At 39.9% G+C, this 26,112-nt stretch overlaps 1 protein-coding gene across 2 annotated transcripts; it reads right to left on the reverse strand.

The window, feature by feature from the left end:
* Positions 1–233: 233 nt before the first annotated feature.
* On the reverse strand, positions 234–26,026 carry rhpn2 (rhophilin, Rho GTPase binding protein 2). Of its 2 annotated transcripts, none has more exons than XM_024295246.2 (15): positions 25,889–26,026; positions 22,918–23,033; positions 20,039–20,167; positions 15,362–15,437; positions 14,708–14,785; positions 13,287–13,411; positions 12,608–12,774; positions 11,424–11,611; positions 10,098–10,254; positions 9,445–9,564; positions 9,169–9,363; positions 8,044–8,090; positions 4,458–4,604; positions 2,603–2,758; positions 234–1,787 (listed from the first exon to the last, which is right to left on the reverse strand). In XM_024295246.2, exons 1-15 carry the CDS (start codon positions 25,952–25,954, stop codon positions 1,524–1,526), a joined length of 2,031 nt encoding a protein of 676 aa, XP_024151014.1. In that variant the 5' UTR covers positions 25,955–26,026; the 3' UTR covers positions 234–1,523. The 2 variants fall into 2 exon arrangements, with proteins under 2 accessions (XP_024151014.1, XP_024151013.1); XM_024295245.2 differs by having other exon boundaries at positions 8,014–8,090.
* Between the last annotated feature and the right edge of the window lie 86 nt (positions 26,027–26,112).

Here is a 26,112-nt window from a genome sequence, read left to right on the forward strand (position 1 = left end):
AATTCAATGTAAATAAAGATTTTTGTGCAAATCTTAAAACAACATTTGAGGTATTTTTTAAGAAAATGTTTCACAAAGTTCAACATAACATATTGACACCACCTTTAGTCACATGCTTACAGTATGTGAACAAACTCAAAACAATGTAATTCCATTTCTTATAGTTCGTGAATTTACTTTGGGATTAGGATGTCAGGTGATCTCAGAGACTAAAGGTAGCTCAGATATTTTTAAAATTATTTTATTGAAGTTTACATGAATACAATGCTTGACAGAGCAACATAATCTGTAAGATAAAGAAAACCAGATAATGAAGTATATCGTCACTGCAGGAACAGATGCAGACAATCCAATACTAACATGCATTCAGCAAAAATCATTGCACAATTTTTACATTTTGACATTTCACTTAATGATCCGGCATAAATGGCACTTGAGACATAAATGTAAGAACACAAATGCAATAAAGCATATTTTATTTGTTACCACCTAAACATGATTAGTTTTTAAACCTTGTAAATTGAATTACTATAGTGTAATAATAAAAGATTAAGTTCATTAAATACATTCCTTCAAGTGAGCAAGAAATCCACTGTGCAACAATTCAACACTTAACAAAATAAACTAGAACTACAACTTTCAGATATATATATTTTTTATTACATAAATAATTTGATTATCAAATGTGTACAAGAATCTACTTTGTAGATAAAGAGGTAGTCCAACACAGCAAAGTGTCAGTCAAATGTGAGAGGTGACAGAAAGACAGACGAATAGCTAAAACCCAATGTCAGTTTTGTTGGTGCGAATATTTCCCTTCTGGAGACACGATAAGATCTAGATTCACATTAATGCACATTTCCTGCTAGATGCAGATGAGAAGAAGCAGAACCTGGCGTGAGAGTGTAACATAAAACCCCAGTCTGTGTGTTGTATGGCACTCTGCTGAAACCACAATCCTTAAAAGTTAAAAACACAGAACAACAAAAATAAAACCTATACATGTGTGACCTTTAGCAGCTTATAAGATATTGCAAACTCCAACGATCCCCGGGCAAAGAGAAACAAAACGACGGTCTAACATTTAGCGGTGAGCTTTAGTAACCTTAAATATACAGAAGTTTTTAGGAACAAATATGGCAAAAACTTTCACAAACATCGTCAGAGACAGAACGGAGCGGCAGATGGAGCTCTTTAACTTTTACGATGCTTTTAAGTTTGGACTTTTCAAAAGTGACAAGAAAATTTAAGCCTGAAAGCAAAGAAAATCCACATTGAAGTTGTGTCACTGTAAAAGTGGCAGGTGGAAAGTTTGTTGGACAGATCTGGTTCTGAGCGACACACTGGGATGGCACTCAGCTTTACTCATCACGCTTTGAGTTCAGAACTCTGCTGTATGATGGGAAGCTGAACTATACAGGCACCCTCCTGGTTCGTTTGTGTGGCGGTGAAGTCTCTGCGTCGTCAGCAGAAGCACTGAGAGGCACTTGCAGTGAAGCGAGCAGGTCTGACAGGGAGCGGGCTCAGAATAAGCTTTCGCTGTTGTAGGCGCTGGAGCTGGGGAAGCTGGGAAGGTGCTTGTTCCAGGGAAAACCGCCGGAGTAGTCAGCCGTGGGGAGGCTGATGGTGCTGGTGCTCTTCATCTTGTTCTTCAGACCCCAGCTGAGGAACGAGGACTTCTTGGTCACCTTGCGAGACTTGGGGTTCTTGTCTTCGTCGTCATGCGCCAGACAAATCATGGAGTAGGTCTTGGGCAGATTCCCACTGAAGGTGGCGCTCTTGGCCGGCTGGTCGGACACAGAAAAGATTTCGTCAGAGCTGCTTGTAAAATAACAACATAAACTCTTATTTATGGCCTTTAAATGATTGTTTTCTGCTTTTAGTCCTGAAATGATTTATTTATGATTTTTGTTTTTTAATTATTTAAAGCAGGAGTATCAAACTCAATCGCACAGGGGGCCAAAATCCAAAACACACCTTAGGTCGCGGGCCGAACAGGATGAACATTTATTGAAGACTCCAAAACTACATTTTTAAACTTTAAAACCATAACTTTTAAACATAACTATAAACTATATAGCATTACCTTTGATAATGATAGTGTGAAAGCTGTAAGCTGAATTTGGTCAATGAAGATGCTGAAATTGATAACTAAAAACGCTGAAGCTGATGGCCAGATAAAATATTCTCTAAATGCCAAGTTAGCCTAAAAAACATAAAAAAAAAAATTTAGGTTAGCGATAACAGCTAGCACATAGCTGAAAAAATAGCTAAACTTCAAATTATCCTAAAAACAAAAACAAAAAACCTAAATTAGCCAAAAACAGCTAGCATGTAAATATTAGCTAAACTCTAAAACAATCTAAAAATGTTTTAAAAAAGCCTAAATTAGCCAAAACATCTAGCATGTAGCTGAAATATTAACTAAACTACAAAATAGCCTAAAAAAATTTACCCGAGTCCTAAAAGTCAATTCTACTAACAATTGACTTTCATTTGTAAAAATGTAATAAATAAGAACATTTTATAAAGTCTATTTATGAATCAGCTGTGTTCTGATTATTAATACTTGGAGGATTTATACAAAATAATAAAGCGTTACCATGGAAGTGTTGGTGTCCATCATGGTGACCACCTGGATGTCGATGCCCTCCTCATCCACATCCTTCAAAAGGCGCATCACTTCAGTCACGCTCATCCATTTGCACTCAGTTTCGCCCACAGCAATAATGTAGTCTCCCTCTTTGAGCCCGTCTCTCTGATACCAGCAGAAGAAGAAACAGGAGTTAGACAGGAAAGAGCAGCACGATAAACGTCTTAATATATTCCCAGACAGTACCAGAGAGAATATTTTAATATTTTTAACTAATATGACTTTATCTGAATATTGATACATCTTTCACACAAATAAAATTCTAAAATACATTATATTAATGATCAGAACATTAAGCACTGTAGCTGTAACTCATATAAAAGTTGCTTTAAACCTAGAAAATTGATGGCGCTTTTCTTTTGGTAATTTAAAAACTATTTTTCCAACACTTAACATTGTCTGATTTTCACAACAAACAGTTTTCAGTACAGGAAGAAACTCCACCATAAATGTGTCTTGACCAGTAATGTTCCATATGTATGTTTGAGAAAGTAAAGTGCTGTTTATTTCCAACACTGCTACATGTAGCTGAACCGGAACTTTTAAAACCGTTCAGGTGTCTGAATCAGCAGGAAGCAACAGACATAACACGAAACTGAAATATCGGCGCAAAATCAAACCAGATGAGACACGACGCATCTGAAAACATTTGTGTTGCAATTGCAAAAATATTTTTTTAAAGCAAATACTAAATGTTTTCATTTGAAAATTATGACGTTTTATTCTTAAAACTTTACATTTTGTTTGCAATTTTGAACATTTTTATCTCAAAACTGTGACTTCTGCTGGAATATGCTGGCATAAAAATAATTTCGTACATTTTTTTACATAAGCGGAGGAAACCCGGATTTCACCGCTCATCGCCACGGCGACCGTCGTCTTTCAGAGTACTGTACATGTAATTCTGATCCATCAGGTCGCTGGATTATTTAGAATCTTTTGCTGTAAGGATCAGCAGAATTTTAGTCCACCTCGCCTTCAACTTTTTGACTGTTAGCCTGGGGGCGGAGCTAACAGCACAGACTCTTCCTGGAAGGGGCTGTTCCTCACTTTGTGATGTCACAATGTGAGGACCTACTCATTTTCGTGGATTGGGATGGGCTGGGGTTTTAGAGGAATGCTCAAACATATGTGAATAGATCTAAATACACTTTGGGGTCATTTTTGTGAAAAATTAACACTATAAAATACTTAAAAGCTCAAAGAGTTGATTCTATACTATATAAACCATTTAACACTCAGATTAACAGAAATTACTGGATAAACACTGAAGTTTACTCCTGAACACATCTCTGGACTCAGCAGGAGATGTTGACAGGTTGACTGGTTCTAAATTCCTCCTCTCTTTGGACTGACTCCTTTTTCAATAAAAGTCTGGCTGATTGTGGCATTAAAGTTACAGAGTCTGGGCTCGTTGGGTTTACGTAATATTCCTAATCTGTGTCTGTATAGCCTGCTGGGCCTAATAAGACTCTGCTCTTTGTCGGCACCTCTTAATGAGCTGTCAGGCTGCAAAGGATTGCAGAGTGTAAATACTCCCATTTCTTAATTAAATTAGTAGGCAGCCTGGCAGCGGGGAGGGGGGCGGGGCCTGAATCCTGAGCAGGTTTTGGAGATTTGCTTCATGTAACCTGAACAGACAGGATTTTGTGAGGCGAGTGGGTTTTATTCTCTCAATACCCACACATTCCTGAAGTGTAAATTAAATGTGTTTATTATTCTAAATGATTTTGGTATGACACTGAAAAAAGAAGCAGGTTTTATTTCTATAAAACCTTCTCATCCAAACACCGGAGGAACTTACAGCGGCCAAAGAGAGGGGGTCCAGGGACACCACCTGCACCGGTGCGCCCCCTTTCAGGGTAAAGCCCAGGTCTCGATCCTCATGACAAATCCTCATTGTCCGTGGGGGTGACCAGTGCTGCTTGGCAGAGAAGACTGTGAGAGGACCCTGCGTGGACACAGAGGGAAAGCCGAGTTAATGCGTCTGCAGCTTCTCCAGACATTAATATCCTGTTTACTGCGGACCAACGCCTGCAGAAAACTGAAAACCCATTTCTTCTTCCTGACAGGTGACCTGTTATTCCAGGAGGAACAACCTCATAATCATGGGGGGTAGAGAACTCAAACCAGAGGAGGTGAATGAAGGTCATGTGACCTCCAGATATGCAAATGCTACACTTTTTATCGCATTTATTGAGTTTAATTCTCCTGTTCACACCTATGATGTGTTTTAGCAAATTAATCACACTTTTGGATTGTGATTAACCACAATTCATCACAATGTTTTATTAGGTACATTTTATAAAACAATATGCAGCTTTCGAACCAAAAAAGGCCAGAAAATATTTTTCCTTCATTTTTATAATTTGCAAAGTGTTAACTCAGATATCCCCCAAGAGTAATTTGTGAGCATAAAACACATCAACAGTAAGATGAGAAGAACGGTATAGACTTTTATGTCTGCAGTTTTACTCCAAGAAAACAGAGATGCTGACGAACAGTTAGAAAAATCAAACATTGTGTTTCTGCACTTTAAATGGCTCGGGTGAATCCTCAAATCTGATTGGCTGCTGGGTTTTGATGCCCACCTAAAAAAGAAGATCCAGTCACAGATCCCAAATGTTCTGTGTCACTGCGCAGGCTTCTTTAAAACAAACTTTTTGCTTTATCTTCTAGACAAAAACAAATGGTAAGAAGTGGAATTTCCCCCTGAAAGTATGTTTCATCTTATTTTACTTTTTTTTCAGAATTTATATCGCTTTCCTTTGCTGCCGCAGTCGAGTTGTGTCGGCCCAGTGACGCATTCTCGCGTTACCGTGTCAACCACCACCACCAATTAAAGAGTCCGGTTTTTGTGAGAAAGTGTTTTAAACTGAAAATAAGAATAAAATACTAAAAATCTCTGGAATCTTTTTTTTGTTAGTGAACATGTTATAAGCGGGTTAGTGTCCGACGAAGTTTGTATTTTCAGAAATAAACGCACACCATAGAACCCTGAACCGTCTGATGCAACGCGGAGACTGTTGCTTCTGCCGTGTAATTAATCTGTGTTAAATATTAACGCATTAATTATTTTTTAATTAAAAGTTGACAGCCCTATTTTTAACATGATCTTGTAGCATTTTTCTCAAAGTATAGTTTCTGTATACAATAATTTATGATCAAGACTGCCTTTCTGAGTATTTCACAATTCAAACTGCTATGGATCAGAAAACCAGATGCTAGAAAAGGCTCAGGCTAACGACGCAGCTACAGAAATGGGCGTGTCAAAGTCTCCTCTCACCTTGGCATGCTCACGCTTAGGTGTCAGAGACATGATGAGCGTTCAGCACTCGTGCTGTAGGGAATTGTGATTCTGGCTCAGAACCGTACGGCTGGATTGATCCGATATCGCTCGTCGTTATTTTTGCGCTGCTACTGTTAGCTTGAGGCTATAAGGGCAAACAGAACTCTCAGCGACAGGGAGGGGGGCGGGCTTCTCTGTGTCAACAGTCCCACCCACAACTCAGAATTGTATTTTGAATGAGTTTCTGCTAAAAATAAGAAAGGCTTTTTTCTTTTGGCTAAAAACTTCATAATCATAAATAAAAAAAAAATGACTGGGAACGATTTTAAGGTAAATAAAAATGTGGTTGGAGTGGGACATTGAACACTACATCACTAACCTCTATATTTTACATGTAGTAGATAATGTATACTAGTAATTACAGTATTCACTTGTTACGACACGCTTCACCTTTAGCAGATTTTTCTCAGCGTCATTTTGCTTCTTTTTTGGCAAGTATTTTGTTCTGTGTCCTGATTGGCTGTAGATTATTGTCAGTCAATCTCCCCTGTTTGCTGTACAGAATTTTTTCAGGTTAATAAATCTTCCATTGTGATCTGATTTTTGTTTTCATTCTATAATCCTGGATTTATTTCTATAAAGGCTTGAACTTGAAAAAAAGAGAGAAAAGTGAGAGGATGTTCATGTCTGTCTGGGGAAAGTGTCTGGGATTTTACGGCATTCAAATATCTAGAATTATAGTAAAAAATAAAGATGACTGCTTCACAGATTACACCTGTTGTGGGTTATTTTTAGAACAAAACTCAATAAAATTTATAAAAGACTTTTTGAGTCCCAAACAGTGAAAAGAGCAGTTTTTGGAGATCACAGGTTCATCTGTGGCTCATTTCAAATCATTATCTACAATTTCTTAAATCCTTTTTTTATTTTTATTGTTCCTGTGTTTTTATTTTGTTGGTTCCTTTGACTCGTCTTGATCATTACATTTAAATAGGCATTTCCTGTTTTTAAAGGGAAATAGAAAAATGATGATCACGAAATATCTAAAAGAAAAAAAATAAACATCCCTTTAAAGAAAAATGATTTGAAAAAGATTCAGAGAAGCTTTAATGACTTGGAAGCAGAAAAGAAGAAATGAAAGAAGTCTCTGATCTGTCCTCATTTCTGCTTTAGCTGTGAGGAAAACCAATCTTAAACAGATTTAAACAGGAATCATTCTGTAACATCATGTCCAATTCTAAAAGATTTAAAAGGAAGACTGGAAGAGGAACCAGGTGTGAACCGCAGATAGAATTAGAATGAATAGAATTCAATGACTCAGCAGGACAAAGACGCCAAAACAGAGCTGATGGAATAAATCTGTCATCTGCAGCTGAAGGCAACAAACAAAAACCTCCATCAATCCTCAAGAATTAAACCAGGGACAAAAAAACTGAATGAACTGACGCAAAAAAACAAAAAACTACAACTATTTTACCGTACACCAATAGACACATGACAAATACCACTTTTTACAGATGCATTTCTTTTTAGCATCTGTCATTAGGTAAAGTCTTTTTTAAAAAGATATAAATTAGTTTAAGAAGAAAATGTGGAGTTATAGAAGGTCTTTCATGTTTGTGGGCAGTAACTGTTCACCAAAGGATGTCAGATTCAGACTCAACAACCACCCATCGACCAGAGAAAAACTGGTTTCATGCAGTTAGCTTCGGAAAGTTATTTAAGTAGGAAAAGTTTATTGGTTATTGTTTAGATGGATGAACGCCAAACCTGTAAAAGTAACCATCAATTCTCCAGCAAATGAATGTTTGGAGGCTCTGCTCCACAATAACTCAGGCAACACCACATCCTGTTAGTGTTAGTTCAGCTTCCTGGAGGATTTGGTGCTTAGAAAATGAACCAAATCCTCCAGGAGGTCTGGGTTGGTTGTATTCAAAAATGACATGAATTAACTTAAAAAAAAATAAAAAACTGGCACAAATGTGGTGCCAACTTGTGTCACTTAATGAATGAACCAACCTCTGTGTCTGAAAGTTTGATGTGAGTGAGAAAATATTAGTAACCCACATACCAGTCGGTGGAAAAAGTCTTTGACCTTCACCTTTGACGTTGAGGGAATCTCCATCTCTGCTTTACGTTCTGTTTTAGCTGAAGGAGACAAAGAAAAGACACTTTAACTTCACGGATCTGTCAGTAAACTGTTCTCCTGCAGGAATGCAGGGCTGGGAGTGAAGAACAGGAACATCATCAGCAGCAAACAAAGGTCTCCAGCTCCTCTGGGGGGTTTGCTGAAGCTGAAAAGATTCAGTCAGAGGACTGTTGTCGGTTATAAGGAAAGTTAATTCTGACAAAAACCGAAACACCAGAACTGACTAAACCAGCAGTTTGGATGCCGTGAACTCACTCCAGTGTGCAGAGATGAAGCTGCAGGACAAATACCAGCTATAGAAAGTACATCAGAAGGAAAAACATTAAACCATTAAAGCCCAGAAGGCTCATCTCCTTCCAGAATCACACACAGCCTCCAGACTTTAGCTTTCTGAGGCACCAGGAGGGTTACCCTTCTCATAATTAACCCATCGAGAACCCAGGAGAAATGTTCATTTGGGCTTTTACACTTAATTTGACACATTTTTTGAGTTTATCTTGATAACACAAATTAACATTAGCCAAATACAGTAAATAGGGGAAATAGAATTGTATTAAATTGTATTTTCAGAAGCATTAAAAAAAAAATCAGATAAAAAAAGGGCATAAATAAAACTGAAATGTCACATAAGAATGAGCCATATTCAATTTAAAAGACAAGAATGAGTTCCTTAAGGCTGAGCAAACACATCCAGTTTCAGGGTTTAGTTCAGGTTTTCTCTCACAAATGTATTCATGAAATAAGTTTTTCCAGCTTACGACACAGGTGGACCCCTCAGTTCTTCCCAATAGGCTCCATGATGCGGTCACAATAATTTGAAAGGCTTTTATTTGTTATAAATCAAAGCAGATGTGTGTTCTATTCTGGCATTTTCTATAGGAAGCCTGAGATAAATTCTTCCAGCTTCCTCTCAGCTGTTAAAATGATCTTTAAATTTGTATTATTAATTTATATCGGGTCAAATAAAAGTCTCTAAAAGTATTTTTTTTTGTAAATTGCACTAAAATAGTTAAAGTTTTGAAAAATGTGGTTTAAAATTAATTGAAAGTGATTTAAAGTTACGTGTTTTCGACTCACAGAGGACGTTCGGGGCTTCCATGTAGTCGGTGAATTCCTCCTCGTTCTCAAACTCGCTGTACTTGTCGAGAGAGTGGTGGTGGCTGGTTTTTAGAATTTCCCGCAGAACATCGTGATTGTTCAGGTTCGGGCACATGTCGAAGATCCTCAGAGCCTCCTCGTGGCCGACTGTGGCCTTACGGATGTGAGCTTTGCCTTTGAGACGGGAAGAAAAAGAGGTGGAGGTTAGGAAGCGAGAGTGGACTAAACGAGGTCAGAGCTGTCGTTTAATCCTACCGAGACGCTCGCGCAGCTCCGTCTGCTTCAGCACGTCCAGAGGAGTCCAGCCCTCAGGAAACTGATCGTACACTTGAGAGAACGTCTTCTCCTGGTGGTCCTCGTCGTCTCTGGGACCCACTAAACACACAAACTCATCAGTTAAACACCAAAAAAGTAAGTTTATTGAAAGGCAAAAACACAACCAGTAGGAATCCATGAAGATCAATTATTTAATCTACTTTCAGAGGCTAAGAGGCTTTTAAAAGCTTCATCAAAATTCCAAACGTGGATTTGTTTACTGCAGCGATGCACATTCAGGCCTTCTTGTCTACAGTTCTGGGCTTAATAGCTTCATTTTGCTCGTCCACTCAGGAATCTGTTAATGAGCAGACAGACTCTTCTATTCACTTCAGCTTCATTCCAGAACCACAGTTCAACAGGCTCTCCAAATCTTCCTATAATACATCAACTGTAATAAAACGACAAAAAACATTTATGAGTTATTCCCTCTATCCTGGCCCTCAATCTATCTGATTTGACTGTTTTTGTTGTGTCAGTCGCTCCAGGAAACGGTCTGTGACGGCTGTTACGCAACACGAGTGGGGCTGCCAATGGGGCGTGTGCCAGCGCTTGGAGATAACAGGGCAGGCTGAGCAGAATGAAGCTCTTACACTGGTGGTCCAGCAGCGCCACTGCCACAAAGTAATGAGCCATGGAGTTGTAGTGGTTGGTCTTCACTTGTGTCATGGTGGACCAGAACAGCGGGACGTTGTCCTTGAGCTGCGTCTGGATCATGCCCTGGTGGACTTGATCGTAGACTTCTGCCACCTGCCAGGAAAAAAGGAAAAAGATGGTAATTAAGTAAAATAAGATGTACCATAGATCAGTCTTTTGCAACAGTTTTTGGGCCAAGGAACACTTTCTTAAGAAAAAAAAAAAAATCATGCGGAACCCCAGCATCCAAAAATGTAGAAAAGGAGAAACTCTATAACATGTGTCAAAGTCAAGGCCCGGGGGCCGGATCCGGCCCTCCAGGTAATTCAATCCGGCCCTTTTTATCCGGCTCATTTGATCTTATTCTTATTAATGGTCTGATGTTATCTTGCACTTAGTTCTAATGTATAATTTTGACAAGATTTGTTTTGTATGGAGACTAAAATATTGAAAGTTATTTAAGGTTTAAGTTGATTTATTCTGGAATAATATTCCTGCCTGTTTTTATTCATATTAATGTAAAAAGTTAAGTTTTTAAAGTTTTAGAAATGGGCATTCTGCTAGCTTTTTGGACTATTTTGGCTTTTACCATGATTGTTTTAGGTTATTTTGTAGTTTAGCAAATATTCCAGCTACATGCTAACTGTTTTGGCTAAGTTAGTTTTTTTTCAGTTTTTTACGATGTTTCGAAGTTTAGCTATTTTTCAGTTACATGCTCGCTGTTTTGGTTAACCTAAGTTTTTTTTATTTATTTATTTATTTATTTTTTTTACTAATTTGGCATTTAGCTAATATTTTAACTAGCCATCAGCTTCAGCATTTTTATCTATCAATTTCAGCATCTTCAGCTGCCAAATTCAGCTTACAGCATTCACACCAGCATTATCGCAGGTAATGTTATATATTTAGTTCATAATTATGTTAAAATGTTACTGTTTCAAAGTTTTTAAAATGTAGCTTTAGAGTGTTCAATAAATGTTTATCCTTTTCAGTCCGCGATCTAAGGTGTGTTTTAGACTTTTGCCCCTTGTCCGATTGAGTTCGACACTCCTGATGTAAAGAATCAAATAAACACAAAGAAAAAAGTATTTTATGATCTTGCATTTCCCAAACTACTTGGTGTTAATCAGGCCCGTTTGGATGAAATGAGAGCTGATTTCCTGGCGATGGAAAATGTGTTTAGATAAGTGAAAGCACCCCGACCATCTCTCACTAGGGTGCAACAGCACACTGGTTGATAAACGCTGCCATACAGGCTTGACATGAGGGTTGAGTTTTTTTACCTTTGCAGCCTCCTGGGCGACCTTTATCATAGCGTTAAACTTCTTCATTGTGCCGCGCAGCACTGACTTCTCAAACAGGCACTCTTGAGCTTGAGCGAGCATGAGGCGGATGAGCATGCTGAGCATGGCGGGGCTCATGTCGTAGCTGGGAGTGTGGGTGAAGGTCTCCTTCAGGTAGTTCAGGATACCTGAAGAGGAAACGAGTGACTGGGTCAAATGACTTTGAACGGTACCATTTTTTATATCACATTTCAAATCTACTAAAAAACTTTCCTCTAAATTGAGAACATTTATATTCAAAGCTGTGTTGATCTTTTAAGATGTTTAACCTCTGTAGTCTGGGGTTATTTTCTGAGCCGGTTTAAGATCAGGGAGAACGTGTTCAGAACTTTGGAGCTTCACAAGTCTAGACAGACTTGGAATTTGCTGATCCGGCAACACAAGTCTGATGAAAATTGTGCTTTTAATATATTCTTGTGACATTTTTCTGATAAGAGGACGTATTTAGAGAAAATTAAGCTTAAATTTAAATTGTTGTGAATCAGGAGCAGAAAAATTAAAGTTGCTTGAAAAAGAGCTCAATTGTGATGCTCCATGCTCCGCAAGAGGAAAGGGAAAGGGGGGCGGGGTTGCACCAGGCAGACAGTCTCGCCCATAACTCAAATTTCTAAAGAACTGCTTCCGCTCTGCAGAAACAATTTCCTAGAAAACTACTATTTTTTTAGATTTTGGCTAAAAACAGCCTTATCTTAATTATAAAAACACTTTAAATGAACCAAAAGATGATCGGAGTGGATCTTTAGGGTCACCAGGTACCATGCTGCCGATTCCATAAACTGAAAAATGTTGTTTATAGCTCCTGGATGAAGGTCTGAAGGATTCTTAAAACTGTCTTGTCATGCTCAAACTCAAAAATCTGGCACCTAAGAGCTGTGGACAAGTTAAACACGCGCCACTGCCCTCAACACTGAGCTCAGGTTTTCACTCTGTTGATTCAGTCAGGCTTTGAGCTGTAATTACAGTGCTTTAACAGCGTTTTTGTCAGGTCATAATTCTGTGAAGACTAATCGGAGTTTTCTGAGAATCATCTCCTCACTCAACAAAAGGACTTGCAGTTTATTTCTGACAGGGTTTTTGTTTGACACACCCCACCCTCCCACTGATAGCCCCCCCACCCTGCATACCTGCAGCCTTCTGGAAGGATGAGCTGGCCTCCTCCAGGCCCGCCGTGGCCTGACGGTTACAGCGGGTTCCGATCTGGGAGAAAAGGGCGGCCATGTTGAAGAGGATGCTGGCCTTCTCCAGAGACAGATTCTGCTGGCACACGGGCACTCCTGTGAAGGAATCGTACCTGCAGAGCAAAGCAGGAACCATCAGTACCTTCTTGTTGGACAGAACATGAACTGCTTGACTAAAGAAAGAAAGAGTGTAAACAACAGGCATGAAGAACCTGATGAAAGCACAATAAAAGCCTGTTTATTGCTTTGTCTCAGTTAAATCATCTGTAAACATTCACGTCTCTTTAAATGCTACTAGCTTTGACATCATTCTGTAGATTCTGAGTCAATGTTTTATCAGAAAACACAGGAAATTTGCTGAAAAGAGTTCAAACAAACCACATTCTCAACAACCATAACATTTCAGAAGCATTTCTGAGGCACAGTTGTAATGAAATGAGTCATGAAGGCCCGTTTTTTTCACAAGTTCCAGTACTTATGGGTCAGAACTATGTAAGAAAATCAAAAAAACATGTTGTTTTACTTCATTCATAAGAGGCAACAATCAGGAAAAGATCTCCTGACTCCGACTTGCCAAGCTAAAAACATTCATTTCCATAGAAAACCAGCTATGACCGCGGCGCACCAGGTGAAGAAGATGCCGGTCTGTCGGGTGGGAGAAAAGAATCTGTTCTCAATCAGTGGAAGGTGGTTGTAGTACTTCTCCAGCAGCTCCACCCCGGCCTCGCTCCGACTTGGGGTTCTGCATGCCTGAGACATGAAAGCAGACAGACGGTCTGTAATCATGAAATACTTGAGTTGTAAAAACGCACGGAGCTCTTGCTCCAACAAGCTGCCTGGGCTGTCAACCAACAGGCAGCTTTCACTTTACAGCTGAACACGGTGGTGGAGAGTAAAGAAGTGCAGGTCTGTGAAGCTCAACATGCACATTTGGACAATTTAAAATAAACATATTTAATTCTTGAAATTATCGTCTAAAACTGCCTGTGTGATGCCCCCTACATGTTGAAACAAGGTACTACAGTTGAATTTTGTGATTGGTTAACTGGTTTAAGTTTCATGTCATCATGCTCTGCAGCTCCGGTATAAAAGCCCCGTCCATCTTCCATTCTGTAACGGTCGGTCGTTCAGTTGTCAAAAATCTACTGACTTGCACAACTTTGCAGTGGACTTGTAAGTTAGGGAACAGAGGTTGGAGTGGAATTGGAGTGGAATTCAGCAAAATCTGTCCTGGTGATGAATTGGAATGAACATTGGAATAAACTTTTCACTCATCATTGTTAGCGTAATACGTCAGCCTTTATTAGTTAAGATGTTAGAGGCCTTTTACCACTCTAAGGTTATGTCCGAATTCACCCCCTAACTGCTAAAATACTATAAGGTGCCCTGGATTTCAAAGGTAATTCGGACACAATGTTCACTACTTTTTCTTTCTTTTTCTGACATCACCGATTTCACAAAGTCAAAATCGAATCAATACAAACATTTCACAACGTATATTTACGACTCCACTGTGTTCCGATGGTGAAAATGTGGATGGTTTATTAAAAAATAAACATTTAAACAAATTTTTTGGTTTGAACTTGTTCAGCTGCATTGCATTGTGGTCTATATTTACTATCTAGTGAGCATTGATGCATGCTAGTTATTCGCAAAGACTTCTGGGAAATTTCGAGTGCACTAATTTTTGAAATTATTAGATTCAGACAGCACTAGAAAATGGTGAACGCACTATTTAGTGTGTGTGTGGGGGAATTCGGACATAGCTTAAGACATGAATCCCCTTCGGTCTTGTAAAACTTGCATTTGTGCCGGGTGTTGCACCAAGATATGTATCCCCTGAAAGAATTTGTATCCCCCTGTCACTAGCATCACTTTGCTCTGCATCGATTTCTATTATTAAAGACCAAGTGTAGCTACCCCCCCCCTTCCTTTTTCTTTTTAATTTTTCATTTTTTTTATTTTTCAAATCTGGGCTAAGAGTAGAGTCAGCCTCCAAGTGTCCTATTGTGCTACCCTTGAATGTTAGATGTTAAAAATAAACACCTCTCTCAGGTCCATCAGGTCAGCAATCTCATCTTCAAACTTCTTGCCGTCTTCATTGTAGTGATCCATAATGAAGTCCTGCAAAAACAAGGAACATCTGCTGAGAATACATGATGTTGGGCCGAATCATATAACCTCCACAAATATGCTTCACCATAAACCCTGAGCAGCTCATAAAGTCACACACCTCCATCAACACTGTAAACTGGGAGCGGGGGGGGCACTTTGTTGAACAACAGTTTCGATATCTGCTGACCTGATTTTCACTATGACTTTATCGGTGTTAACAGACAGACTGACATATACAGGGTTGCCACAGTACTGAAGGAGCTTTGCAGAGGTCCCTGTTGCAATAAGCCCAACAGGAATGATGCCAAACACACTGGAGCTCACAGGGGGAGCAATTCCAGCTCGGAGGTTATGGCTGGGAGGGACGTGTGGCAGGTGAGCAGACGCCATGACCCAAATACTTATTTCAGCTGAAAATACTCAAGTCTGTGAAATGTGGGTCATTTTGGAGGGATCTCTTCTCTAGAATTGACCCCTGATCAGAAAAAACGCTCAGCTGTTTGTGTTGATTTAAAAGTATTGAGGTCTAATTCCATACGAAAGTCTTTGTTTAGGTTTATATCTGCAGGAAAGGTTCTATCATACCTTAAAGGGAGTGGAGAAATCGACTTCTTTTGTCTCCTTCAGACCCAGAGCAATCAAGGGAATGTTGATGGTTTCCCTAAAAGCAAAAAAGAAAGACTTAAAACTATATATTAAGATGCATTTGTGTCATAACAGAAAATTCTGACAACTAAACATTAAATTTCTTAAAAAAGGGCAATTATCCACCATTTACTTTAGGGACGCAGCATTTTTTACCTCACAAGTCCCAAAGGTAAGTTTTACTCTTAAGTAGTTTAACCTAAGTTAGAAGGAGCTCCATAAAAAGGCTCTGCTTTGATCTGAGTCAGAGCAGGAGCGCTGCTTCTGGTCATGACGACTCAAAGGTTCTCATTAGTGACAGATGGAAAGCAGGTTTGGACGGATTTTTACGAGAAACCAACACTGGCAGTAAAGAACAACTGCATGCCCCCCCAGGCTGAAAACAGGGCAATGCTCCGCTCTGAAAAACTCTTTGCTTTTGCTGTGAACTGGTTTGGTACAGTATTTGCAGAACAAGCTGTCAGAAACACGGAGTCCAGATGAAGAATGCCTCACACTCATTCATCACTGGCTGATAAGAGCACATTCCTGTGGAAGGCTGGCTCTGTGAGTCACAGAGAACCCGCATGAACCAGAACTCTGACGGCAGCATGGGAGCTGGACTGTGATCCATTAAGACTTGGAGACTTTCCTCTGGTGCGGAACAGGCAGAGCTTTGAGGAGGAACACGACCGCTCTGCCAACTCTGAAGATATTGAAATGTTTAAAGCCTAAGAAAATCCTCCTTTTTTAAAGCACACATTTCCACACTCGGTCTGTGGGAAAACGGGGGGGAAGACATGAAACAGATGGATATTCCATTAGCAGTTATTAGAGATTTTATTTAAAGAACCAATTTTGGACTCGGTTGGTAGTTCAAAGGCCAATTATCTTCGTTTTTGCCAGTTGGACCAAAAATTATATATATATATATAAAAAAATGTCTGACTTTTGTTTCATAGCAAAAAAAGAATAAAAAAATACATTTTCTCCTAATGCTTCCTAAAATAATAAATTTTGGCTTTTTAGTTCTATATTTTAAGATGTATCTGTGCTAAAATGTTAAATTTTATTTCTAATAAATACAAACTTCCTGCTTTGTTTATTAAAGAATTCAAATCAACACTGTTTATATTCTCTGATTCACTGTAACATTTCAACCGTTAACATAATCAACGTCATTCCAGTAGATTCTGAAGGAGAAAAGCGGCTCGATGAGCCGCTTTTCTCCTTCAGAATCTACTGGAATGACCTTGATCATGTTAGCCATTGAAAATTTACAGTATGTTAAAGATTTTGTGTTTTCCTCAGGAGCTTTAAATGTTTACAGGGATGCTCCCGAGTGTAAGTGCATAAAGACGAATGGAACGTGAAGTAATATTGCCTCATTCCTTAAAACCAGCTGAATCTGGTTTGAGTGAGAGGAAAAAAAGGGGCAGAAACGAGCTTTTCAAAGGATGTGGGAAGGTCTTAGAAAGGTGAGGAGAAAGTGCTTGTGTGAGTTTCTAAACGTCACAGTGGGATTGCGTTTCATTCTAAGAAAAGAACAAGGGCCATTTCAATCAAATACCTGCTGGAAATGAAAATACCTCACAGATTTCTCAGAGTTTGTGTAAATATATGGACTTCTTTGTGCATGTTGAAGGTGTAAAACACCTGCCCGCGGAGGGTTTTCAGTAGCAGGTGCGTCTCCAAGAGCCTGACACCAAGGCTCTAATCAGTTTAATCCAGCGTAACAGAGGACACTAGAGCACAAACACTCTCCCCTGAGGCAGCTGTCTTAACCTCCTGACTGCCAGCAATGCAAATGTATCCTCTGTAGAGGACATTTTTACGCCCGTTTATTTTTGGTATCTACAAAAAACATTTGGGGCTTTTCAATGATACAAAATGTGAATTTTAAGCTCAATCAGATTTCTTCATTTAACCCTCCAAACGGAGAGTTCTGAAAAAAATAGTGTCTCATGTTTCGGATGTCAGTTTTGTTCGATGACGTCACCAATATTCACCGGTGCGCTAGCGTTAGCGCGGAGCTTCCAGCACTGAGCTTCCAGCGCTTGATTGTAAATAAGACTGCTTTTTTTTAACTTAAAGTGTAACCAAACAGGACAGTTGGAGGCCGACTCCACCCTCAGCCTAGACGAGGGGAGGTGGGATGAGCGGAGGAGTTGTGGTCTGGCTGTGATTGACAGTGACAGTGAGTTTAGCTTGAGGTAAATAAGGATATTTTTATTATTGTTTCAGGCTTTTATACTGGAGCTCAGAGCATGATGATATGAAACTTCTGGGACTTACAGCAGCTGACCAATCACAAAATTCAACTGTAATACCCCGTTTCAACCTGTAGGGGGCAGCACACAGGTGGTTTATGACTATAAGTTAATAATTTAATTTATAAATTGTAAAAAAGGCGGGAATGAACAACAGACAGCACTTTTAAAACCCCATTCATAGAGGTCAAAAGCCAAAAAAAGTTCATTTAGGGTTTGGTTACCCTTTAAAAAGGTCATGCTACACCACAAAGTCATTACGTACATTTAACTGTAAACTTCTGTGGTTCAGAGCGCACCCACGTGAAGAAAAGCGCTTCTCAGCGTGACGCAGCCGACACTCGCGAAGGAGGACTTTGTATCCCTCCGCTTGGAGGGGGAAATTTAAAAAATACATTTTCCGGACACGACTAGAACTTTAACTGCCCCATCAAATCGAAGGGAGAAGGGAAGAATTCGGATTGGGCCCAAAAAAACACCAGACCCACAAAGAAACCATCTTTAGGAATCATCACGGTAAATGCACCCTCACTTCCCATCTAGAAATCACTTTAAAAATCTTCAGCTTTAATTTAAATAAAACAAAAATCTGGTTGGATTCTGAAAAACTAAAGAGACACATTTTCATTATTTGCACTGAATTCTGTGTGTAGCAAACTTTAGCAGTTTGGTCAAAAACTGACTTTTTATTGTCCAAAGTGGAACATTTTTTCAAGAATTTGGATTGGGCCGTAGTCTTTGGTGGATTTAAAATAATTTTTACATTTCGTTTCCTCTGGTAGTCGGGAGCTTACAGAGGGTTACTGTTTTTCTCACAAACAAACCCGCATAAATCCCACTGAGTTCTGCTGCTGTTCAGGAAACATAAATAAAAAGCCACCACAAAGCAGAAACACCTGTCAACAAACTCAAATTTCACTGACTCTCCAGAAATCATCTGGACAAAGATGACCGATAAAGGTTTTGTAGTTTAAACTGAAACATGTTTAGTGTTGAAGAGAATTGTGAGAAATGTCATAAAACACAAACAAAGCACTTTCACAAAATCTCATGTCTGAGTTCTGGTGACAGAAGTTAATCGCCTTAGGAGGGGAGTCCTGCCCGTCTGTCACGTTACAGACCGACTACCGACTCACTGAAACTAGGTTAAACTGGTTCTTATGCTCTGTGATCCATAAGACAAACTCACTAATCTGGATTACGGTAGCGAGAGCACAAGTTCGCCTTTTGGGGTTTAAACAAAGGGAAACAAACACCTTGATCTCTGGACACGTAACGGCCGTTACCGCGGCTACCAGCACACAACCCCCCCACCCACCCTCCACAGCCTGTGGTCCTCGTGTTGTGGTCGGGGGGACTTGGACACCTCTGCAGGAGTGCGTGTTGGGTTTTGTGGAAGCGTGGTATAATTTGTGGCTTTAAAGTGTGGTGCAAACATTACTAATGCAGATGTTTAGGACTGTGGTGTGGTCCCATGAGCCATTGCAGCTCAATAAACCTATATTTAGACTTTTTCCTGTTTGTACGGAAATTCACTAAATCTGGTTTAGCTAAATAAGTAAGCAGGAAGCTGAAACTAATTAAAATTGTAATTAATAAATCGAAAACCTTCCTGTTGGTGTTTTTAAGAATGTGAACATCTTGTGCTTATGATGCTTATGAACACATACTGGTGTTTCCGCATCACTCGATGCTTCTTTTGTGTATGTTAACACTTGATTGAGGCCATGTTAGATCCTTCTCACTTTCGTATGCCTTTTTTTTTAACCAACACCCAATAAATCAACCAGGTCTGTAAACAAAGAAAGCTCCAGAACTGCTCTAATCGCTGGCACAGCAGGCCACACCCGACAATGAAACTGGCCAGGAAGCTTTTTTTACGAGATGATTATCGTGGTTTGCATTGGTGTGTGTGTGTGTGTTACATTATCTTTGTTTCTTTGTGTTTTGTTCTACTAAAGCCCGTCGTTCCAGTTTAACAAGGCTTCCGGCTTAGTTGAGGGCATTTCTGAATGTGTAACTCATCCTTCACAGGCCTCTTTGTTTCCCCTCCGTCTTCAAGCATCTTTCTTTTGAATGAGTGTTTGAAAATGTACCCTGGGGAGTCACATCCACCTGTCCTTGTTCTCCTGCTCTCCCTTTTATTCATAACTTTAGCTAATAGAATAAAGGAAGTGAAATATACACATTTATAGGACATTTAGGAGAGATCATATCGTGAGATTTCACAGAAAACTTTGAGCTGAAATTCACAGAGCTGCCACGAAACCATTAAAAAGCTACTTATTATGAAAATAATTCTCACTTTTGATGCCAGTTTCACTGCAGATGAACTACACGAGAGAGAAAGAAGTGATAGTTTACTTACTGCGTGCTCTGATAGACGTCCACTGAACTGTTGAGGGCCTCCAGCTGTCCCATCAGCAGCTGCAGGTTGGAGTTTATATAACTCAACTCCAGAAGAACCATCTCTTTAACCTTGCTGTTGGACGTCGCTCTAAAACAGACAAGAGGAAATTCAACTTTTATTTTAAACATTTCTGTGCTCCTTAATTTTCAGGACTAATATATAAATCATCTTAAAATGTTGGGATCTTCTGAATATCTAAATATTTGTTGAAAGGTTTAGCACCGATTCATTTTCTCTAAAATATTTTTTAAAAAGAAACTTTGGGTTACTGATCAAAAGATGCATTTGTGAAAATTATTCTAGCCCGGCACTTCACAATTCAGCAGTTCGAAGGGACAATTTTCTCATAATGAATAAGAAAACAAGAGGAAATGAAAACAATAATCTACCTTAAAGATGAACAAAAGAAAACATTTTCTCTTTTACTTGGAAGCAAACTTCCTTGTAGTTGGTTGTTAAAACAACTTTTTTTGGCTGATCTGGAGCTCTTGTTCCAGAACCTTGACACGTACTTGAGGTTCCCTGCAGCAAACGTCATGTGCTGCTCGGTGCAACATTCGTGTTGGTGGGGGTCAGAGGTCAGAGCGGGACTTGTTAAGCATGGTACAGCATGTAACTGCTGCTCTCTACATGTTTTCAATCATCAATCCTTGATCTTTTTTTAAGCATTTTGCAGGAAAATGTTATTGTTTTTAATTTAACAATTTTTGCAAACATTTTCTTTTTAGATATTTAATAGAGTTTGTAATGGAGAAGGGTTTGGATCGCTGCACAGGATAGATAAAGCTGTCATCACGGAGGCAGTCTTGTGTGTGATCTGACGTGCACGTCTGTCATACAAGATAACACTGAAACCTCGTCTCTTTACCAAATCAGTGTTTCAGGCTGACGTGTCACAGGAAAGCAAAACACGTCTGTCAGCTGACTGCAGCCTTCCATGACACTACACAAAATATCCTTTTTAGGCTGAATTGTGATCTGTGGGGTTCCCAAACATTCTGCTTCTGTTGGACTCCTCAGAACCTGAATAGAAGACATCAGGACCACAGCCTGCCCCTGTCGTTTTGGCTGACAGATGAGGCTGCTTCAGGAAAAAGTGGTTGAGGTGCTGTGGTTTTGGACAGAACAGATGCAAACCAGCTCAAAGCCTGTGATTAAAAACCAATTGAAACGTCTAATATCACCGTGCAGTGCGTGGGAACCCGTCTCTACACCAGCGAGTGCGGTTAGACTGCAGTCTTCCCGGTTCTGTCCTCTGGAAAGACTGCTTCATGCTTGTTGGCAGACTGACAACTTTGTTAGCGATCAGCAGGCTTCAATCCGACATTTTTTCTGTCCCTCTTTTGAAGTTCTTTTAAATTATTTTGAAAAGGAAACTAAATTTAATTTTAAACATGAAGGAAATAAAAGAGAAATACCACTGATTTTTGAAGGATTACAAATTAGAAAATCAAAAATCTCACAAATAAAACCATCAAAATGAAAAGATTTGTTTAGGATTATCATTCTGTGAACATATAATCTGTAGTTTGTCTTAAGTACTGAACCCAGACGGATCTTTGGGCTCCTGAGACCACAGCAAGAGGCTAAAGTTGCACATAAACACAGAAGACGCCTTTGCCCCCCAGTGTTTTGTGAGTTATGTGAGCTCCTGGAGGAATGCAGAGAACCGAGGCGGACAGCAGGCCGACGCATGAACTGAAGACCATCCTGCAGCGGTAAGCTCTGCCGCAGCAGCTGCTGGACCCTGAACCACACCTATGGCAGAACCGGGCCAGGGTTTTTGTGTCTACAGCTTGTGTGCCTCCTTCACTTGGCAGGATGTAGTCGGTGTGGTGATAACATCTGTTCACAGACATGTTAATACCTGCTAGTACCATAATAACAAGGAGAAAAAAAATACCAGATTGATTTCTTACCAGCCAAAAAATTATGTAAAGACAAAAATAAGAAGATGTGAACTTCATGTGCGCAAATATAAAATTCTACTCCCATGACATTAGCTAGATAGAAGGCAAACTACCAGCTTTGTTGTGTTTTCTTTTAGATAACTTACATTAATGGCTTCTGCTCTCTTTTTCTTTCGATTTCAAAGCAAACAGCTGCCGGACTTTCCAGATTTTAGAGTAATATTCCTCTTAGATGGAAAAGCCATAGTGAGGTCAAGTTTGTGGACTGAATTTATTAAGAGGGTTTAGCCTCATAATGCAGGTTTTATGTGATTTTATGCATCAGAACCACAGGAACTGTAGATATTAGAGCTTTGGGAAGCAGCAGACGGGTCACTCGGTAGGATTGTGTTTTGTTACACAGGTGCTGTTCAGGTGAGTGGAGGGAGTCATACAAGCACAACAAAAAAACAACATTGCGACACATTCTGAGCGACAGCAGAGAGGTGTGCAGCTCAGAGAAAGGTGCTCCATCATTGTGTCTTTCCCCCGTTTATGCACAACAGGTCTAAAGTCAGACATCAGAAGCACATCTGCTTAAAACAACACTCATTTGTCCTCCTACACTGGGCAGAATGAAGGTGCATTGGGCCATTAAAGAAAGGTGACAGGAAGGATTAAAAACAAGTTATTCTCTAAACTTGGAAGTCACAATGTTTTTTTTCCAGGTTAAATAGACCCGAAACTATCACTGAAGAAGACTTAATAAATCGTTTTTACTGAAGGAAATGCACCCCTACAGGGACAGAACCAACAAACAGATGCATTCTGATGCTCTTGTGAAACAAATTCAAATTTGTGTTCCTGACAGGTGTGATCCTGACAAGCCCTTTTCTCATTTGCATGTCTTTCGGAAGGATTCCCGTTTGTGCGTGACTGGGGTCTCACTTCAGCAGGTTCTCAGCTCCGGCCCTAATCCTCATCTGTTTGATGATCTGCTGGTTCAGAACGGCTCGCTCCTTCTGCAGCTTACTCCGTCCCGTCTGCGCCAGCGGGTTAGATCCCTGCAAAGAGGAGAAATTAAAAACGCAATTTTTATGATTAAATGGTTAGTCGATTTCACGTTTAATCTGAGTGTTTTCATCTGAAATAAATGCTTGTCTGAGACTTTCCCCTCGTGGCCTCATGACTGCCTGGTTCACTAAGCTGTCACTCACAACAGTAACAGAGCACCGCAGCTCCGTGGTCAGTCAGATTTGCAAGGCAAAACAAGAAAAATGCAACATGTAGGAGAACCAGTCGGCACAGAAAAACCAGTCAGTTTACAGTCATCAGCAGGAGACAAAGGGTCAGAGTTTAAAAAAAAAACAGAGTTCAGTTTCTAGAAGGACACCAGTGGCCTTTTTAAAACTTACATTATCAATAAAATAAAAATAATCCATCAAAATACATGTTCAAATGGTTCATGTCACATTAAAACTTGTGTTTATGTAGGTTTTTGTTTCAGCTTGAGCAGTAGTAGCACCACAATGACACACACAACAATGACTCAATCTTAAAGACACTTGACAACATTTCAGAGTCGTGCCGTCATCATGAGCAGTGTCCTAAAAATGGGTTTGTCGACTTCAACAGATGATTTTCCTGGAAAATTACAATACTTCTCCAAAGCTGCTTACTTAGACATCACCCACTGGCTCTCATCACTGAATATGAAGCTTCCTATCTACCAGTCAGCTGTCATCAAACTTCTGATATCAGACGTTTTTATGATCATGTCAATGAGATGTTGTTGAGCTGTCAGGTTTTAGACAGAGGAGAGCCGAACAGGATGAAGGAGGTCACCGTAATCCTCTAGGGACACATTTCATCTCTTCAGCAAAGGCCATGTTTGACCTTAGAGGTGCAGCAGTGACTTTCTTCCACCACGCTTGCTGCAGTCACTTTGTTAATCCAGAGTAAACACTTCAAGTTTAACTATTAACCATTTCAGTTGAGGACGGCCGTGTTTACGACACAACACAGCTGTTTCCAGGCTGGAGCCGGAGGAGCTTGTGTGGGAGTGACGGCACCGTGAGGCACACAATGTAAAGCGGGCGTGTGCTGATGGCGGCATGACGGCGTTCAATCATTACATCGTTGCAAGGCGTATACTCATGCAAAAGGATGAGGGAGTGGTATATGTTTGATAGTTACCATAACAGCAAGTTTCCATTTCTAAATTTAGTACACAATTCAAAAAGGCCGACTGATGACCTTGGTTTTTATGTGTCCGAACAGAACAAACTCGACTTTAACCGAATGTTTCTGAAGCCTCATGTCATTCCCAAAGTGCAGAAAAAGGTTTTCTTTTTACTTATTTGCACAGGAAACTGAACCCAAATCTGATACTTGAACCTTCCTCTGTGAGGGTACTGAACACTTCATTAGAAGAGAGCTCAAAGCCGATCAATGTGAGCATTTCATAAAGAACATGTGGAGCAATGGTTGATGGGACGCTTAGTTTATGCAAGTGGTGATTAAGGATGGCGCTATGCCAGGATGGGGGCATCAGGTGACCGATTTATGGACTACAACAACCGATAAGATGATTTGAGGGAGATCACAGCAAGATTTGATTCATCAAACTAAATATAAGCAAGTCAGCATTCGATCTGCATCTCCCATTAATCCTGCTGAGGGAATGTCTCCCCGTCTTCGTGGACCACAGCACATGTTGTCAATTTGTGTTTGTGGTCTGGCGGAGGGACAGCCTCAGGCCGAACGCTACGTCAATGCTCGAGCTGGTCGAAGAGGATGAGGAGGAGAATCGTGCCGATTTGGCAGTTTTAGCAGCGATCTTTTCCATTATCCAGCAGCCATCCAGTCAGACCTCAGCTGACAGGAGGTGAAACTGCGGAGAGCTGGGAAGGAAGCCCTGAACCCAAGACAGCTCCTTGGAACCCCACAAACTCATTTTGTGGGGGGGGTATGAGGAAATGGAAGGTCATCGCGGATCACTCTGGACCTAAACGTTTCCTAATACTTTAAAACAAAGGAAGTTGACTAGTTTTTAATAAGAAGATGCAAAAGAGAAAGGAAACCATAAAAGTCAAGTAAAAATTTTCCTACAGCCATCAAGGTAATATTTTGTGGGTTTTCCATCATGTCCTGTGTCAAACCCTGCCTCCCACTGACCTTTTTATAGACACAGGAAGCATGGCACATAGCCTCTATCCAGACAGCATTGAGAGGGGGATTCAGGGGATTTAAAGGCACAAAAGCTACGCTCTGATATCCATCTAAACAAAAAAAATGCCTGTGTGGAGAGTAACCCATGTATATGTGAAACCATAAGACTACAGGGTGGCAGACAGGAAACACTGTAAAAACACATTAGATAATCTCAGAACCTCTGCCAACTGTCTCTCCTGAGACCCCAGACTAAACAAAGCTCTGGAAAACATCACAGTTCTCACTAAAACGTGAAGCAGGACAGTTCACATGACAGGAAAAAATATATATTTGATTGTGAGCTCATCTGTCAGCCTGTGATAAACAGAATAAGTGGCTAAAACGTCATAATTAAAGGCCTATCTGTGGGTTTGTTGTTAGTCAATCAGGGAAGTCACACATTTAGACAGGAAACTGATAATCATTGTGTAGATAAAGCTATTCCTGGAGCGTGCACCCCCACAGGCACCTGATGCTAACAGCTAGCTACTGTTAATCAAACTATTTAGCTAGCATCTAACCTTTAACCTGCTGCTTTAAGACTAATATATACATATGTAGATGTGATATGAAATATAAAGTTTTGATATAAACTATCTTAGAAAATAATAATAAATATTTTAGGCCCTAAATAAGTTTAGGAAAAAGATAAAAGCGGAAATAAATATTGCTTTTCTAAGATATGAGAAAGAAAAGTAGTCCGTACCTTTCTGAAGTAACTGAGATTTCCTCCACTGTCGTCGATGCCGTTCGGTATTAAAGCGTCCGTCATCCTCGGATAAGTTTCTGAACGACTCAAATAAATAATTTAATACTACAAGGGAAAAAATTAAACACCGTGGGGAACCGCTTTAGACCGTTGCCGTGCGACAGGTGGGTGTTATCCCTCCGCTCCCGAAGCTGCTCTCTGACTGTCCTCCGCCCTGCCAG

This window comes from Oryzias melastigma, linkage group LG3, assembly GCF_002922805.2.
Source record: "Oryzias melastigma strain HK-1 linkage group LG3, ASM292280v2, whole genome shotgun sequence".
Classification (NCBI taxonomy): Eukaryota; Metazoa; Chordata; class Actinopteri; order Beloniformes; family Adrianichthyidae; genus Oryzias; species Oryzias melastigma.